The following is a 20,068-nucleotide window of genomic DNA, read 5'->3' on the forward strand; positions in this document are numbered from 1 at the left end:
AGACTCCAAATTATTAGTGGTATGATATGAATATCATTTATTTCTATGAAATTAATATTTGAAATTTTCAATTCGTTTGTTATTGAATGAATGAAACAACAATTTTTCATATAGTGTTATCAAATCTAATGAATTTTTTGTTTATACAAATTCACTTTTGGTTCTGAGTACGATAATTGATATATGCATTTTATGAAGGTTTTAATGTGGATTTATTGGCTGATCCACAAATAGAAATTAGATAATGCAGTTGTGAGTATATAAGACTGAAATGAATATTTTTCGAAAATTTAAGACGAACAAAGTTCCTGATTTTGAATAGAATACCAACAGGGGGTGCTTCGGTTTTTCGAATAATTTCAATATGTTTTATTCACGATAAATTTCTATCAATATTTAATCCTAGGAATTCAATAGAATCAGTTGAATATATTGAATTGTTATCTAAAATCATAGGATTGGTATAACTGTTCAATAATCTTTTAGAAATATTAATTTATCCTTTTGAAGCCAACCTGAAATTATTTATATGTCTATTTTCGTATCATCATGAATTTTTTCGAAGTTATCTGTCAAGATTCGTATGAAAGTAGTTGTTTCAGAAGGACTTTTCCTTCTAGTTTGTGTCTGAAAGTTACTTATTTGCATGATCTACACATCTTTGTATAGAGTTAATGTTTGAAATTGACTATTTCCTTCCTTTCTCCGGAAGATTTCCACAATTTCTGTATCAAGATGAAGAAGTAGGAGGCCAAAAACTTCCTTTCATTTTTCTATCTCGCAAAATTCAAATCTTTGTTAATATTTTTCCTTTTCAACTTGGACTATTAATTCGTACTCGATTTTGAGAAACAGTTCGATATTGTGCATATTCTTTATTTGAAAATCAACCAAACTGTCTCCTCTTAGTTGATTGTCAAATAATTCTGTCTGTTAAAATCTGTTTTTCCGTTAACCAACTGTCGCCCCCCCCTAAGAACGACAACTCTCGAAAGTCTAAACTTGTACGAGCTGAGGACTAACGAGGTCTTACCTTTTAACGTGTGATTCCTAATACGGGGTGGACGATGGCAAGTGAAAATCGATCGTCCGGCCTTACGGTTCGACCCACCGGTTCGCACAGATCGTACAACAATTTTTCAATATTTTCCATATTTTTCGATATTCATAGTTTTTATGATGAATTGTTAGTGTTTTCTAAATTAAATTTATTCTAGATTCAAAAAATTGAATTGCTTTCTATAATCAAAGAAATTTTTAAAAAAATGGTGAAATATGAAATGTTTTTAAAATGGCGAAAGAGTCAAACGTGGATGCTACTAACGTTTCTATAAAATGGCGAAGGCATTTGTTCAATAACAAAACACAAGCACTGTAGAAAAATCCTTAAGGCGCTCTAAAAGCGGTGCCTGCACGAAAGTAGTGATTTACATTGGATTTGAATCGCTGGAGAATAAATCCATTTGGAAAAACGTTCTCAGTAAGTTTATTCCATATAAACGCAGTCCTCCAAATGAAAGAGTTCTTGAACAGTGAAGTTCGCGGTGTACTGAGTTGAACATCAAATCGATGAGCAGCCACAGTCCGTCTCGTATTTTTGATATGTACCGCTCTTGATGGAATCAAATGTGCCAAGTCCCTTGAACGCTTTCCGTGAAAGTATCTATAGAAGAGAGACAAATCTTCAATCTTACTTCGATATTCTAGACTATCAAGGTTGCAAGTGATGTTCGCGTCTCCAATCAGGCGAATGGCTCTTTCCTGGGTGGAATCCAGCAGCTTCAGGGTATGCTTAGGGGCGGAGCTGCATACATGAGAACAATATTCCAAAGAAGGTCTGATTTGAGACTTATAAAGCATCAAAAGTTGCTGAGGTGTGTACAGTTTTCTGGTTCTGAACAGTGTTCCAAGCTTTTGCAGCCTTTGCAATTCCAGCGACATGATTGTGCCAAGACATATTGGTGTCCATTTTAACACCCAACAAACTCATCAAAGCAGAAAGTGGAAATGTCTGTCCTGACATTATTATATCCGGTTCGGAGATGCCTGGGTTACTTTCACCCAATTCGTAATTACTTCTAGATCCTAGAGTTTTTAAAAATGTAAAAACGGTGAGGGACTGTATACTCCTACAGAAAGATGTAAACAATATAGTGAAATGGAGTAACGACAACAAACTTTCATTCAACATAAATAAATGCCATGTCTTAACTATACATAGGATCAAGCACCCAGTTTTTTTTGATTACCCAATGGACAATGAAGCATTGGAGCGTGTAGAGGAAGTTAAAGATTTGGGGGTAACCTATAATAACACATTTTCCTTTGCCAACCATATCTACAATGTCATCAAATCTGCTAATCGAATGTTAGGATATATAATTAGAGAAAGTAGACATTTCAACAGAATTAAAACTATTAAATTACTTTATTATACCTTAGTTCGGCCCAAACTTGAGTATGCATCCGAAGTTTGGTCAAACGAGAATGCAACGCTATTAGGTGATTTAGAAAAAGTGCAAAATAAATTGCTGAGATATCTGTATTTCAAAAAATATCATAAATGGCCGGATTATAGAACGGTGCGAACATCAACACTTAGAGCAGAATTTAAAATATTATCTCTACAGCAAAGACGTTGTTTGAATATTATGATATTTTCGTATAAAATCTTAAACAATAGAATAAATTGTCCGGAAATTCTATCGTTAATACCTTTTAATGTACCGCTGCGACGCACACGTTCATCATTTGAATTTAACTATCCTGTAAATTTATACGGATCTAGATCTTCTCTTGTATACATGCTCCGATTGGCTAATCAAACAGGTGTTTTAATATCATTGGACTGGATTTTATCGCAAAACAGTTTTCGCCAATTGATATTAAATTATTTGGTTAGTATTTTTGAATAACGTCTCCCTGTCATTCTGGTATATTGGCAGTTAAGGTTGTGTAAACATTATGATGCTATTTTCAGTATTAATTTTATTGTATATGTATTAGTATTGAACTAAAATTTTTGTTTTTTTTTTTTTGTTATATCCATGTAATTAGGCTAATCAGCCTGTTTGGATGAATAAATAAATAAATATGCAACCTCCTGCAACTGTGATACATCATACTAGCATGTAGAACAACTGGATTGGTGTCTTTTATCAGATAGTCATTTCTAACTAACTAACTTCTTCGAAAATTTCTTATCAATTTCGAATTACTTTCACATTAATTTCTTGAAGTCTGCCCAAGTCGTGTAGAAGAAAATGAAAGTTATATTCCATTCAATTCATATAGCTTGTAATCACTCAGTGCAAATTGTCAACGGCATTGAAAAAACATTTGTTACAATCTGTTTTCTATCAATCCTACGCCGCCCCCCTTCATGAACGACAACCCTCAGAAGTCGAAACGTGTGCGTTTTGATAGTGACAAGAGCGCTTCAAGTTTATTTCTGCAGTTCTCGTGCATTTTCATAAAAATAACCTTACTTTCATTTACGTTTCTCTAGAAGATATGTGATACTTACGACGCTAAAGGAGCTCGCATGTCAGTTCCTAGTCGAGCATACATCAAGCATGCTATTCCATTTTGTCTATCTGCAGAAAATCCCAAAATGTTGATTAGTCGAACTAGAGATGGAGGAAGAAGGGAAATCCCGAGTTGAAACAAACCATAACCAAAGGAAACAGCTCCCATCAAACGAATTATCATTTCTTTCTCTATCTTCTGATTCTCTCTTCAATAAAATGAGCGCTGTTAGTTCCAGTTAACATTTCAGTAGTTCAGAAAATACTCACATGTAATTTTGCGAAGAAAATGAGTAGGAAAAACTGTATGAAGATAAAGAAATAGGTAAATTAGTGAACTGGTTGCCCCAAGATTTCTCTGTTGTACGACTTGAGAGAGCACTATTAACCGACATGGATTTTTTGAGGAAATTTAACCCGAATCTTGTACTCTTTTTAGAACTATCAGTTAAATTCTTGGAGGAACCGTTGTGTAAATTGGAGGGACTGTAAAGGATGGCAGATTTAGAAACTGGAATTGGTTTTTTGATGTACCCGTTTGACGAAGAATCGGGAACTTCCCAATCTGGAGAAGTTGAATTTTCGGTTTCTGATTGTTCTTCGACTGAGGTTAATAGAGTAACAGTTGAATCTGAAAACAAAAAAATATTGGTCAATTTCTAACTGAGATATGAAATATCTATCGATATCTGTAAATTCTCGTGAAGATGATAGTTCTGATATTTTTATTTTCCATCATATTTCTTCAGGTACATATTTCGTGTTTCAATAATTTCAATAAGGAATTCCCAATAGCTGATGCTATCAACTTTAAATGAAATTATTTCGTACACATGAACTTGTATTATGAAACGAATTATTTGTGTTCCTTGGAACTGAAAACAAATGATTGTGTCCATTGCGAGGCATCAACGTGTTTTCAATATTCCGATTGGACAATTGTTCAGAGCAAAATAAAAACTCGGTCTTTATGTCAATTCATCCAAGGAAACTGCTGAAACTATCTTCTTGAAATGATATTGATATTTAGGATTCCTCGTACTACTGAATCGAAATGATATCAAAGTCTCAATAAAGGCTCAAGATTTCGAAGACTTCACTCAAGCAGTACAAGAAATGCTTCAGTCTTATCCAAAGTGAGTTCTTTCGGAATTATTTTCATCTATAGATCAAGTTTGATCTTAATTCTAGGTCATCATTGAATTTCAGACACAGATGTTCAATTCGAGAAGACTGAACGCAAAACAGCAGCATATGCCTCTTACTTCTATCAAATATCAAATTGGCGCTCCGGAGCGACTTAATTGATTCCAGTGGCGTATTTGCTTTTTCAGCTGCAGAAAAACCCGGAAAAACCTGCAGCATCACATCATCTGAAGATCTCAATCCGCCAATGTCCTTTTTCTCATAAAACAAAATGTAGGGTGTCTCCAGAGGCTCCAATAAATGTTATACTTCGCCAGAACACTGGCGAAGTATAATATTTTCAGATGATTCAACAATAAGCTTTGCACGGACAGGTTATTAGTCATATTGGGAAACGCTAGTTGAAGTTCTAGAAATTCACATACGTTTTTGCTACCTCTTGAACATTTAGTACAAAGTAAACAAGTGAGGATTTTTCCAGCAGAAGATCTACAAACACAAAACGGAATAGACTGTATAGAATCATTCAATCCAGAGCGGTCAGGAGTATTGATTCTGCTATTGTTTTGCTCACGAAGAGTATTCAACAAGAACCCCATGAATTCGAAACAATCCTCTTGTTGTCCTAACGAATATCTAGTTGACTTCAAAGACTCCAAGAAATCGGTTGGAGGAAAAGATGATACATTCTTGCGAAACTGCAGCTGCATGAACAGGTGTTTGAGATTGGTGAATAAGTAGGAAACATTCTCGTTCTCGTTAATCATTAAAACCTCGTTCTTGAAATTCTTCGTCATGAACAACACTTGTAAAATGCTATTCATGTAGCAAGTGTTTCCTAAATTATCTCATCCAATTGTCTTCTCTAAATTTTCAGGACAACTCTCTACTGATTATGGAAATTTACACTACAAAGCCGATGATGCGACAGAAAATGAAAACGTGTCAAAAAGATTCACGTTCCATAACGTCTCTCTCTCTCTTCTTTATTGGCCGATGCTTCCTGTTCAGACGCAATTGGGGCCAGCTCAATACGGGGGGTTGTCCTTGTCTGGATTAGCACTCAGTAACAACCCTTATATTTTAATTCTGAATCATGCTGTCGACTTCTTAGTGTTTGTTCGTCTACTTCTTCTCGTGCTATGAGAATGTTAGGGATTGACAAAGATACACAAACAAAATGTTCTGGGATATATGATGGAGTTTAAGTATAGGAATTTAGTTTATTAAAGGTTTATAGTTTGATTTTATTGTAATCTAAAAATTGGATAAGAATCTTTGTGATTTGTATATTCAGATTAGGAAAAACTTGAAATATGTTGAAGGGGGAATTAATACCATGTTTAATAAGTTCAAAATAAATATCTCTGTTAGGGATAACATTGATAGGGCATTCCAGGAAAATATGGTTTACGTTTTCTACTAGACCGCATTCACAGTATGGGTGATCAACTATTCCTAACTTGTACTGATGTTCTTTAGTATGACAATGACGGGTTTTCATCCGTATTATGGTGGTGATGTGTATCCTATCTATGTACGGTAGGGAGAATAATGCTATTTTACTGGGGTATTTTTCATGGACTTTGTTATAGGATTTACCTGTTTTTATAATGTCATTTTCCCATAGCGACTTGAAGTTTTTTATGATATTATTTTTTAAAATCGAGTATATTGTGTTGTCTATTTTGATTTTCAATGGGATGTTCAAGTTGGTTCCTATTTTTGCTAAACAATCTGCTCTCTCATTCCCTATGATGTCTGAATGTCCAGGTATCCATGCAAATTTGAAAATGATATTGTTTAAAGAGGCGTGATATGCCATATTCCTGATCGAAAGACTAATGTGGTCGATTTTGACAGTGACCTTTTTCAGCAAGATTTTGTCTAATGCACTTTTGTTCCATAACGTCAATATCTTGGAGAAATATTTACAGAGTAAAATGTCGAATAGTCAATCAGAAATCTAATAATCCAGTCACAAGAATAGTTAGAAATCCCACTGCTCACCTGGCAAATGGAGCTCCCCTATATTTTCTCGGTACAAATTCAAAATCTCTTTGTACACCTTCTGATACACCTTCCAAGCCTTCCTCAGAACCCACCCTCCTCTCAAATATCCAGAAATATCTTGTTGAAGGAAAGTCAAAATGGCTAGGCAAACTTGAGAATCCGCTAGAATGATTTGTGTTTCCAGATGATCGGCTAGAGATTTTGCAGCGGTTGTATCACTGTATCCGAAAACTCTTTGAGATACTTGCTTCAACCAACCGCTCTCAGTGGCACATCGTTTCTCAACTTCTTTGAGTGCTGATATCGCTTTGGAAAGTTTTGCCTCTTCGAAACTCATAAGAGCGTCCTAGAAATAAAACTTATTGATTAGGTATAAGGTATATATCTTCACGAAGTGGGTTGCAATGGTGATAACTAGGTATACTCCCCTCCCTCTTTCTATTCCCCTTCTAGTTTTTTTTTGTTGCTTACAAAAAACAATATTCTCCGAACGAGGAATAAGAGAGGAGAAAGGGAATGAACAAGATGTATACAAAACCCATCGTGTGTTCTTGATAAAAAAATAATAGAGAGATCCTCATTCCAGAGGTAATGAGATCCCCATTTACAGAGGTGCTGAGTACACTTGAAAGAGACACTTCTTGACAATGTCAAATTGGTACTTCAATTTTCAATGTTTTTTACATTTGCAAATAAATATATAAATTTATAAGTAAAAAAAATATTTACATCATGGATCTAAATTTGAGAAATACGAGCGATAGATTTTGATTCTTGCTGCATCTATCAACATGTGTACAAAGTTGGATCAATCGCATTTCTTGCATTGAGAGTTTCAACAAAACAAAGCGAATCCGTTTTAATCATCAAGGTTTCTTTATATCTTGAGAATGATATCAAAATGTTGCCAAACTTCATAATAACGTCTCTACTTCTCAAGGATTTTTATGAAATATTTGTGCCTCTCTGTTGAAAAAAAATATGAAACTGAATACGAGTCTATATCTATACAGCGTGACTCACGGTCGATGGTAGATAGGTTAGACGTTTCTGGAAAACGCAGAGCATAATTTTTCTGAAAATTCCGCCTCTCACATTTCTTAACCTTTTCTATCGATCTAAAATATTTTCAGCATGGCGGCGTTGCCACTTCCATCAAAAAGTCCTAGCAACTTTATTTTTTTTAATGGAACACCCCGTATATTAATACATTTTTGGAATTGCTTTACTATTTTAATACTTTTTTGTTAATAATGTCCTATACCTATCTCTATCTCTTTTCGAGATAAAAAATAAATTGTGCTGAATATGGTCCAAAACATAGCCTTAATTGAAATTAAGTACATCAGTATTCTCAATTCATGAAAAGTTGATATTTTGATGATAGTTTGGACAAACTCGAAATATTCAAATAACACCAAGAAATCGACTCCATATCATACAAGGCGTGCTTAAATTACTATTATTTCCATTGTGCATAAAAGTAGTCGAAAGTTAATTTTTTCAAATGAAACCCTCTGTATATTACTCGATAAATTGAAAGATGGTGAAAAATGCTTCAAGACGATATACATGTCTCTATACCTAAATCGTCAAGTTTTCTTAATAAAGCCGTTTTTGTGGAAAAATAGTTATTCACGTTTTACCTACAAGTGTTGAAAGTGGCATTTTATTTTGTGAGTGAGGATTATTGCAAAACGAGCGTTGCTGACGCTCGTTTTGTGGTGGAGCAAACTCACGAGCAAAATAAAATCACTTCTAACAAATGTATCATACAAATTTTTTTGTATAACGTTACTGCTGATAATAAAAAAAATTATAGGGTCCATGGGATTTGAACACACGATCTTTGGATTACAAGGCATATGTTAGAACTACATACGCCAATTCACGTTATTTTAAGGAGGATTATTGGTTAGTCATGAAGGACTTTCTACAGTTGAACTGAATACTACTTCGTCATCGTCAGTAACTTCACAGGGATTTAATATTACCAATATCATGAACTGCATGTGTGAACTATTCTAAATGATTTTTTGGTAGGTGTTCTGATTGAAGTGTTTCTATCAAAGAGATTTTCAATAACAGTTGTACAAAAAATAATTTTTAAAGAATTTGATTTCTAGGTAGCCGTGGAAATATCAAGCTTATGACAGTTTGGTGACTTTTATAAGTAATTGATAAATGGTTATTGACGGTGTTTAAAAAAATCGCCAAAAATGAATGCAAATATTGATTATTCAAACGAAGTTCTTATGAAATTATTTATTATACACGGACAGTGTGGTCAAATCATTGCCAGAGCTTGAAGAAAATTCAACCAAATGTATCCTGAATTAACACCAATGAACGAGAGGAAGTTTGTAATATTGCAAAATAATTTCCTTAACTACGGCTCCATGTTAAAAGCGCCTTCAACATTACCAAAACCTGTTACTTCAAATGACGACAATACTGTTAACGTTTTGGCATATTTTTATGCATATCCAGAAGCTTTCATTCGCAGTGCAGAAAAAGATTTAGGTGTATCACATGCTTCAGTACAACGAATTTTGAAAAATCACGGAATGCATCCATATAAATTTACCAAAATTCAAGCTCTAAAAGCAGAAGACTTCGAACGTAGAATGCAATTTTGTGAATCCCTTTTGATTCATACACAGGAAGATCGGAAATTTTTGTCAAAAATAATTTGGAACGGCGAATCAAAATTTACGAGGGCTGCTATCTTCAATAGAAAGAATAAACATTTTTGGGCTGATCATATTCCTCATGTAACAAAAAAATGGGTTTTCAAGAAAAATTTGACCTGAATGTTTTCTGTATTCTGAAGAACAATAAATTAGATTTTTTTATTTATGGAGACACACTGAATGCAGAGAGATATCTCCAAATATTAAGGACGACTGTAACCGATTTTCTTGAAAATTTGCCTTTAGAGGAATATAGGAATTCGTGGTTTCAACTGGACGGAGCGCTAGCTCATTCCACCCAGGAAGTTTCCAGGAAACTTGACGAACTCTTCGACGATCGTTGGTTTAGGCGTTTATGGCCATAGGATTGGCCACCGAGATCACCCGATCTCACGCCACTTGACTTTTTTTATGGGGTGTTTTAAAATAAAGGGTATACAGTACTCCAGTGCCTACCAAAGAAGAATTGCGACGGCGAATAGTGCGGAGTATTGAAGATCTGGATCCCCAGGAAATTGAAAAAGCAACCACAAGTCGCGTACAAAAAACATTTTAAAGTGTTTAGAATGTAATGGACAACATTTTCAGCATTTATTGTGAAAATGTGATATTTTGTTTACAATTTTGTTATTTTGAATCATCCTATTCTGTTATTGTCTGTACTTTCACATGTTTTAGCCCACAAAATCTTACTTTTTACCTAGAAATGACTGATTTTTGGTACAGTTGTTCCCTGGAAACTTTGAGCCATAGTTAAGGAAATTATTTTGTAACCTTACAAACTTCCTCTCGTTCATTGGTGTTAATTCAGGATACATTTGGTTGAATTTTTTACACGTTCTGACAATGATTTGATCACTTTGTTCGTGTGTTTAATAAATAATTTCATAAGAAATTCGTTTAAATAATCGATATTTGCATTCATTTTGGAAGATGATTCTAAACACCGTCGATAACTCTTTGTAAATTACTTATAAAAGTAACCGAACTACTATAAGCTTGATAATTCCACTGCTACCTAAATCCAAATTCTAAAAAAAATAATGTTTCTAGAAGAAGCGACTTTATTGAGAAAACTTGCCGATTTAGGTATAGGGATATGATATATCATCTTGAAGCATTTTTCACCATCTTTCAATTTACTGAGTAATATACAGGGGGTTTCGTTTGAAAAAATGAACTTTTGACTACTTTTATGCACAATGGAAATAATAGTAATTTTAGCACGCCCTGTATGATATGGAGTCGATTTCTTGGTGTTATTCGAATATTTCGAGTTTATCCAAACTATCATCAAAATATCAACTTTTCATGAATTGAGAGTACTGATGTAGTTAATTTCAATTAAGGCTATGTTTTGGACCATATTTAGCACAATTTATTTTTTATCTCGAAAACAGATAGAGATAGGTATAGGACATTATCAACAAAAGAGTATTAAAATAGTAGAGCGGTTCCAAAAATGTAATAATATACAAGGTGTTCCTTTTAAAAAAATAAAGTTGCTAGGACTTTTTGATGGAAGTGGCAGCGCCGCAATGCTGAAAATATTTTAGATCGATAGAACAGGTAAGGAAATGTGAGAGGTGAAATTTTCAGAAGAATCATGCTTTGCGTTTTCCAGAAACGTCTAACCTACCATCGACCGTGAGTCACGCTGTATACTAATATAAATGTGAAAGTTTGTTCGGATGGATGTATGTATATATGTTGGTGGCCCTTTCACGCTTCAACTACTGAACGGATTATACATCAGAATATCATATAGGCTACAATTTACAAAGGTTTTGTGTGATTTTGGTTATAATATAACGTATTAAGCAAGTCGAAAAAATTCTTGCCTTGCGTTGCCTATACCGTTAGAGTTATATAAAGATAATGTACGGTGAAATTGTTTATCTTAAGTAGTTCCAAATGAAAGTCCACAGTGGTATATATCTACCTCTTATGTGGATGCCAATATATGCAAAATACATAAATACAAATAAATTGAATACTTTTTTCACAATGAACATTTTAGAATATCTGCCAAATTATAATGAAAATTGTTACAATTTTCATTTTAAGTATTTAAGAATCATCACGATAAGATTAACTTGACGCAACGCAGTAAGCCATTGCTCGTCGCGTCCACTGTACGACGGGGGACGATGCGCGGGTGTATAGGGGAGGTCTAAGCAATAGAGCGCCATCGTCGACCAGAATGAGGACAGACGTCGTTGAGAGTTGTGTTGTGTTGTTGTGTTTGCGAAATTTCTTCATAGGTAACATAATTTGATTTCAAAGCAATTCATTAGTTAGTGCAGTTGGCATATTTTTTTAGTTACTGTATTTTCAAAGTAAAAATATAAATAACTAGCTGTTGCCCGCGCTTCATCCGCATATACTTTGGTTTGTCACATTAAGTTTCATGACAGACTATTTCAAACAAATAGTTTCAATATTTTTATTAACCCAAAAGTTCAGGTTTCCAACTTCAAAGCTGACGAAATTCAATACAATCTTTGAACCCCTATTTTTCCCCTTGCAGGTGGAAATTCCTGAATTCCTTTCTTGATGCTTTTATACGCTATACAAATAACCTACCTGCATATTTCAAGAGTCTAGGTTCAGTAGCTTCGGCTGTACGTTAATAAAAGTGTGTCAGTCAATCAATTAGTACCCACTTATATAATACTAGCTGTTCCCCGCTGTTTTACCCGCGTTACCGTGGAAACCTACCCTATGTGCCATTCCAGATCATGATCTATCTATAATAATAATAATAATAATAAGATTTATCCACAGTAAACAACATATAATTACATAAAAAAGTTCATTTAAAAAATACAGTAACTCATTAAATTAGGGTAAAAAGTTAATAAACGCGGAAAAAACACAGAAGTAGCTGCAAAAGCTACTTGTATATGTGTATATGAAGGCAGTAACAAAATAAGTTTAACTATATATTCTTGGAGCAAGGTAATTTGCACTTCGTTGACCTATACATTTTTCACTTCTGGGAAAGAAAATTGCATCAGCTCTTCTGGTATTGTAGGAATGTTCATGAGGGGTGAGTTGAATTTTATTAGCTTTGACATAAAGTAAAATTTTATTAACAAATATTTGTCTCACATCTCTACATTGGGATTCATAATAGAGTGCGTCAGAAGAAAATGTCATTGACCCCGCCCCAGCCCAAAATCCCATAGGATAGTAAGGACTCTATCAAGGAAGAATAAACAGTTTTCAACTGGTTAATGTTCAAGAAATCCTTCAAATATTTGAATTTAGATTAAAAAAAACCTCTTATGTTTCCTGATATTTGTTTTGTTTGCATATTGAACTTCATATGTCGATCGAAAATGATTCCTAAATACTTTATTTTGTCACCTTCCTTTATTTGAGAGTCTAATCCTACATTCAAAGGCCCAAGATCTGGTAAACCACAAGCATACGACGTGAAAGGTAGATAAGTTGTCTTCTTATAGTTCAATGTTAATTTGTTCCCTTTTAGCCAATTTGATATGTTGGAAAAGTCACTCTCTACTTTCTCTTTGAGTTCTTGCCAGGTTGACGCTTTGTACACCACAGCGGTATCATCAGCAAAGCTAATGATTTCACCACTAGTGTCTAGAAATAATATACTGTTTATGATACTGAACAGAAGAGTTCCAAGTACAGTTCCCTGAATACTTCATATGATACTGTTTGTGTTTCACTGAGAATTCCATCAATTTCAACTTTTTGTTCTCTACCCAATAAATTAATATGTATTCTTTATTGAAACAACGATAAAAATTAAAACAACAATAAAAATTGATAGGCGCTCCCGGGCGACTTCATTGATTCCAGTGGCGCATTTGCTTTTTCAGCTGCAGGAAAACCCGGAAAAACCTGCAGCACCACAACATGTTAAGATCTTGATCTACCAATGTCCTCTCTCTTATAAAACAAAATGTAGGGTGTCTCCAGAGGCTCCATTAAATTCAATGCATCGCCAGAACACTTCGTGACACGACTATCGTCAAACTTAAACCAGTCCGTTTCGTCTTTGACCAAGGCGTAATAATGACTGAATTCAACGCCAGATCCACAGTGAACAATGACTGCATGAATATTATAATAGTGATCTGCTAGATTGAAATGTTCATCTATTTCGAACCTTCCAAAGATTTTCTTGCTTCCGTTAGAGGTTGAGTCTTGTTTGAAGATCATCTGTGTTATTATTAGATTGACTGGTGCCTCAGATATACTTGTTTCCTTATAACAGTCAGTTAGTTTGTCGCATGTTTGGCAATACAGTCGATCATCACCTGTTAAAAATTCCATTTTCAGATGATTTAACAATAAGCTTTGCACGGACTGGTTATTAGTCATATTAGGAAAAGCTAGATGACGTTCCAGAAATTCACATAAGTTTTCGCTACCTCTTGAACATTTACTACAAAGTAAACAAGTGAGGATTTTTTCAGGAAAAGACTTACAAACACAAGACGATATGGACTGTACGGAATCATTCAATCCAGAGCGGTCAGGAGTATTGATTTTGCTTTTGTTTTGCAACAAGAACCCAAAGAATTCGAAACAATCCTCTTGTTGTCCTAACGAGTATCTAATGGACTTCAAAGACTCCAGGAAATCGGTTGGAGGGAAAGATGATACCTTCTTACGAAACTGCAGCTGCATGAACAGGTGTTTGAGTTTGATAATTATAAATAATTTTCAAGAAGGTTATAAATATTTCCTCCTATTCCATATCGTTTACATTTATCAAGGAGTATTTTGTGAGAGACAGTGTCAAATGCTTTAGACAGGTCTGGAAAAATACTGACGGTAGGAATTTTTTTATCTAACGATTCATAAATCATCTTCGTCATTCTCAGAATAGCGTCCTCTGTAGATCTGCCCTCTCTAAAGCCATATTGACGATCTGATAAAATATTGAATTTTTTTAAGTAAGAGTATAATCTTTTCTTGATGATTTTTTCAATTTTTTTCGATAAGTTAGAGATTACTGTAATGGGCCTGTAATTAGCGACAGATGATTTATGTCCACCTTTATGTAGGGGTTTTATTATTCGGCTTTTAAGAATTCTAGGATATACCAAATAACATTTGAATCTGTTGAACTGTTCTGGCGTAAAAAAGTAAAAAACGTAAATACGAACATTACATTCATCCATCCTCACAAACATTCTAATTCTTTCAGGTTTTTTTTTGCTGATGCTATTCAATATTGTATAAGTGGGTACCTATTGATTGACTGACACTCTCAAATTAACGTATAGCCGAAGCTACTGAACTTAGAATCGTGAAAATGCAGATTGTATTAAATTTCGTCAGTTTTGAAGTAGGAAACCCGAAGTTTTGGAGTAATAAAAAAAATTTTTAACTATTTGTTTAAAATGGTCTGTCACGAAATTTAATGTGACAAACCAAATTCTACGCAGACGAGGCCGCGGACAACAACTAGTTACTAATAAATACATATGAATTCTTACGGAATGTTTATATAAACACTATCACTTCAATAACGAAGAATACCAATCAGATTTTGCGTTCCTTCACTTCCGTTGTCCAGTATTACACACGGAAGGTGTTCAAGTGACTTGGCGCATTTGATTCCACCAAGAGCGGTACATATCAGAAATACGAGACGGATTGTAGCTGCTCATTGTTTTGAGGTTCAACTCAGTACACCTCGAACTCCATTTGGAGAACTGCGTTAATGTGAAATTAAACTTCCTGAGAACGTGAATCGCTACTTTCGCACAGGCACCGCTCTTAGAGAGCCTTAGGAATTTTTATGCAGTGCTTGTGTACTGTCCTTAAACATTTTGTAGTTTGCCTCCTACTAAAGTAACTCCCAGCTTAAATTTGTTTATATCCGTGAAAAACTCAATGAATAGTTCTCTATAACGTCACCTTTTTTATACAATAACAAAGCCAAAGAAAATACCTAATTTCTTTTCATAGCACTTTCAATTTTCAAGTGTATGTCTAAAATAAAATTCCGATAACTGCATTGATTAGTACATATACATAACATACCATCATCAGTCCGAATGAATGTCCAGAAAACATAACAATATTTTCAGGATGTTGCAAAAATATTTTTTCGGCCTCTTCGCTTTTGTTATTTATGATGAGTTTTATTCCTTCTCTTGCAAGAATCCACTCAGGCACTTGATTCTCATATTCCGTTGTGGCTTCTGGTACATTTCCATCGGGCTGTTCAGAGTTCGATGCCATTTCAAGCAGAATTGTTTACATTATTCCATTCGAAAGTATTGAATTTCCATTAGGCAGTCGGAAACTAACTAAAACGGTTTAATTTTCCGATGAACTTCGTCTTTGTTTCTGATTTTGTTCATGTTATTATCATTTTCCATTTTCACTGCAAATTTGAATGAGCTTTTTCAAAATGAGGTTATTTTGACATCATCCCTTGTCACAGATTGAGTTTGCTTCATATGCTTGCTTCAGTAACGGGGTTGGCTGACGGAGTTGTATCGATTGCAAGTTTTCAATGCAGGAATATACAAGGGCAATTCGAGAATTAACCTCCATTGTAGATCGGGAATAGTAATAATGGACGCACCGAATATTACCATTAACAGTTGAGAATATTCAATAGTCAATGTATATATGGACTCTGTTTTTCTCTTTAACGATACCTAAATTCATAAACTCGTTCGCTGATGACACTATCAAAGTACAATGTATAGTTGTCTTGAAAATATTCTATCATATAAAAAAAGTTGATTGATGTGCCAGAAACTGATATCAACTTGATATCAACACCATCGGTTTTGTCTTGTCTTGGATAAAGTTGCATTCATACATTGTCTTACTAGACTTCACGATTGATGATAAACTATTTTGTTAAGCTCACTTCAGATATACTACAGAAAAGATCACAAGAAAACTTCATTTCTTCTCTAGAATATCTATAAATCTGTCGATGTATTCAAGGATAACCGTATTCAATACAATAGTACAGAGTGGGCTAAATTGGATACTTTCAAAGGGAAACTTCTGTTTACAAACTAGATAGATGAAAACATTTGTGTCTGAGGGTCAAATTTTATGACAAACGTAATGGTGAAACCTGCGTATTGATATATATCATCGTTTCTGAGTTTCAGCATGATTTTCGAGAAGTTGCTGTAACTTTTATCCTGTCAAAAATTTCTCATTTCAATGAAAACATTTTCAAATCACTTTTCTATGTACAATTCAATGGTGTAAAAATTATTTTTTTCAAATGAAACATCAATAGTTATTGATGGAAAACTTTTTTTTTCAATGAGACACCCTGTATATCCCTGCATATTTCAATAGAGCTTAAAAATACTTTTCCAAAAATGTAGCACACTTGATGTTTTGCTAGAGTTATCTTTGATATATAGATCTTTTCGGTTTTTTCATGTAGACTTTGAAACGAACACTTTGATCAAGTAGACTTTGTGCGACGCGGCGATAAAACAGAAAGATATTGTTCAGTAGTAGGCAGGGCCGTCGCCATGGGGGGGATGGAAGGAGCCCTCCCTCTCTGCTTTTTCGACTTGGGAAAAAGTTGGGAAGAAGTTGGGAAATTTTGGGTCGTGAAGATTGAAAAAAATAATAGTAAAAAAATGAATAAAAATTAAAAAACAAAAATGAAAGAAAAGAAAGGGAGAGGTAATAAGAGAAGGGAATGAACCGGGAGAAGGTTCGAATTTCCCAACATGCATAACTTGGAGATCCCATTCTTTGAAATTCTGAGCTGTTTGAAAACTTCAAAAAAGTTTAGTTTCTCCCAAGTAAGAGAACAGTCCTGAACAGTCCACAAATTTTTAAGTGACGATTTTACGAAATTCCCAACTTTTCGCTGTTTTTTCGACTTGGGAAAGTTGGGAAATTTCGGGCTATGAAAAAAAAATAGTAGAAAACAATAAGCACAATATTATTTTAATGTTGTTTCCTTTCATTTGTATTGAATATTCCTATACATGGTGGATGGTAAGACCAAGGAGCTTGGTCCAAAGTAGAATAGTTCCCATTATTATTTTTATAATTACCAAAATTTATTTTTGTTTGTGCATACCCTAACGGGCATAAGCATTCGGACAATCTTTGGATAGCTAAGTAAGCATTTGTATTTCTATCTTTTGGTAACCAAGTGTTGCCCATTCTTACATACATTCAAAGTGATATACAGGGCTATTCAAATTCGTTTCTGTACATGGGATCTCGTAAACGATAAGAGATTAGAGTGTTGGTTGAAGTATGACAAAGTTGCGTATTTCAGAGACCTATTCGATGATGTAAAAAAATCGAATACAGCTCTTTTGGTTCTGGAGATATACACGAAAAACCAAAAAATCCCAAATATTTTTTTTGCCCATATCTTCTTCATTCGCAGACATATTGAAAATCTTCCCACATTTTGCTATTGGCACTTGATGTGAGCTATCAGAATATGTCAATGAATCTTTTATATAGGGTGTCATCTGACTTGGGCCACCCCCAACTTTGAATTTTTAAATACGGCCTGTGTTTTTTGTTGTAGTTTTTGAATCGTAGACGTTCACTTCATACTGAGAAATTAAATTTTATTTTATATTTCGGGATGTTTCGGTAATATTTGATTATAATTGGGTGAATTTTTCCCTTTCCGGCACTGGAAATTGGTTGACTGGGATAAATAAAAACACAATAGCAACTTTCACGTCTCCCTATGTACCATAGAGTTTTTAGAAAGTTGTATTTTTATTTTTAGGTACCTATTCATATTTTTTCATATTTTCATTGCTCTGAGCTTTTTCTGCAATGAACTTCGAATAAGAAAACCTTTTATGATTATCTGAAACATATCTACATCAAAAATATATTATATGTGTTTTGATGAGCAGAAAAAAAAAATGATAGCAATAATAACATCTGAAACGAACACTATAATTGTAATGAAAATTGAAATGAAGTAATTTATATACACAAAAAAATTAATGGCGCAATAAATGTTCGAATTGGTAGGTACAGAGAGCTCTTCGTTAATCGTACAAATTCAGGAGCTGTGGAATTTCTTGTGATATAATGGTGAATATCACTATACATTTCAAATATGTGTTGCACTTCATGTTGCCTTTCAGGTTAGCTTCTAAATTTCTGCCACCGCAGTTGTCGGTTGATTGGTCAAACCACCAACACTGACATAAAAACTTGGCAAGTTGACTTGCCACACCAATAGGTGGTTCCACTTATGTTTCGCTTGCGTTTACGCAACTATTTTTATCAAGTACTTTCTTGGTTTTTCTCATATGATGAAAAAGAGGGGCCCTATTATCGAGCCCTGTGGCAACCCCACGATTGCAGCACCTGCTTCAGAAAATGTATTGTTATAATTGTGGAATTGGCCGCGGTGATAGTGCGCACGACTCACGATCGGAAGGCCGGAAGGTCTGAATTCTGCTTTCATTTTAAGATTTAGTGAAAGTTAAATTTGGAGAACGTGGTATGAAGAATGTCGTAGGAAACACAATCAAAGGCTTTGCTGAGGTCGCAGAAAATAATTCCTGCAAAGACCCCATTTACGCATTCGGACAGTATTTACCAGATCAAGAACTGCTATTTCTGTGTTTTACCTGTACGAAAACCATATCTGGGTCACTACCTGAAAAACATATTGATATCTCCACAGGTAGTCTATATACAGTGACAATGGTGATGCTATTCAGAATTTTCACAGCAGAAATTTCACAGACTCTTTTTATGCTAAAAGACGTAAGACAATGTATACTCGACAAAAACAATATTAGGTTTGCACAGTATAATTGTACCGCCGTAAGAATATTTTGATCTGTACATCATACATACATCAATTTCATGAGTTTAATTTTTTAGAGATTGAACATTGATATGATTTATTGATGTTATAGAGTGAGTACTAGCGGAACTATCTTTAAATAATTACTACCTAATCATCCTGAATAACACGCAAATTCAGAACCGCGGACCTTTGATAATTAAATTCCCAACTTTTTATTCGCATTAAACTAATATGTCTTCAAGAATTAACTGATTCAAAAGGGATATTAGTAAAATCTGATGAAATATGTTTTTCCGTTAACCAGAGGTCGCCCCCCCTATGAATGACAACTCTCAGGAGTTGAAACTTGTGTAATGGAGGAAAATAGAAGCAGTTCTTAATTTATCGAGTAGGTAAAATACAAGAAATCACCAATGCAGAAGATGAAACCAATTAGCAATAATGAAATCGACTTGTAAAAATTACAGTTTGTGAAAAATTATTTGCATATTCAGAAAACAAGTAACAGAACCGAAGAGTAGCCTAACAGCAGGAGAACCAGTACCTACATGAGAAGAGTCACTTCAAGTCATTGAGGGCAACTTCAGATGCAAATAGATTGACATTAGACGGAAGAACAAATTTTGCATCTTGATTGGGCTATCATACAAAAAAACTTTCATTCTGAGCCCGAAGCATTGATACACCAAACTTGTCCTGCTGTATTATCATAAAAAGTTTTTCCATTAGGGAGTGAAAACGGTTGTAATAAAGTCCGTGAAAGTTTTGTTTCGAATACATGTTTGCGCATTGCCTGAGACAAAACCAAAAATTACCAAAATTGACTCTACATTCGCTCTTCCATTGTTGGCATGAATTATTTCGGAATATTACTAGTATCTGTTAGCCGACGCCGA

The 20,068-nt window shown here is 34.3% G+C and overlaps 1 protein-coding gene across 2 annotated transcripts in view; it reads right to left on the minus strand.

Moving 5' to 3' along the window:
- LOC111512187 (tetratricopeptide repeat protein 39C) overlaps nucleotides 1-15,826 on the minus strand; it is a 29,406-nt gene extending 13,580 nt beyond the window's left edge. Inside the window, exons 1-4 of one of the 2 annotated variants that reach the window (XM_074179856.1) lie at nucleotides 15,413-15,826; nucleotides 6,684-7,032; nucleotides 3,798-4,158; nucleotides 3,527-3,736 (exon numbers count right to left, since the gene is read on the minus strand). In XM_074179856.1, coding sequence (XP_074035957.1) covers nucleotides 3,527-3,736; nucleotides 3,798-4,158; nucleotides 6,684-7,032; nucleotides 15,413-15,613 — 1,121 coding nt within the window. In that variant the 5' untranslated portion in view covers nucleotides 15,614-15,826. The remainder of the gene's footprint in view (nucleotides 1-3,526; nucleotides 3,737-3,797; nucleotides 4,159-6,683; nucleotides 7,033-15,412) is intronic. The other variant, XM_074179857.1, reaches the window with a different exon arrangement.
- Nucleotides 15,827-20,068: the final 4,242 nt, after the last annotated feature.

Source organism: Leptinotarsa decemlineata, unplaced genomic scaffold (genome assembly GCF_025532065.1).
Source record: "Leptinotarsa decemlineata unplaced genomic scaffold, Ldec_3_MD MMD2_tig00026282_RagTag_RagTag, whole genome shotgun sequence".
NCBI classification, from domain to species: domain Eukaryota; kingdom Metazoa; phylum Arthropoda; class Insecta; order Coleoptera; family Chrysomelidae; genus Leptinotarsa; species Leptinotarsa decemlineata.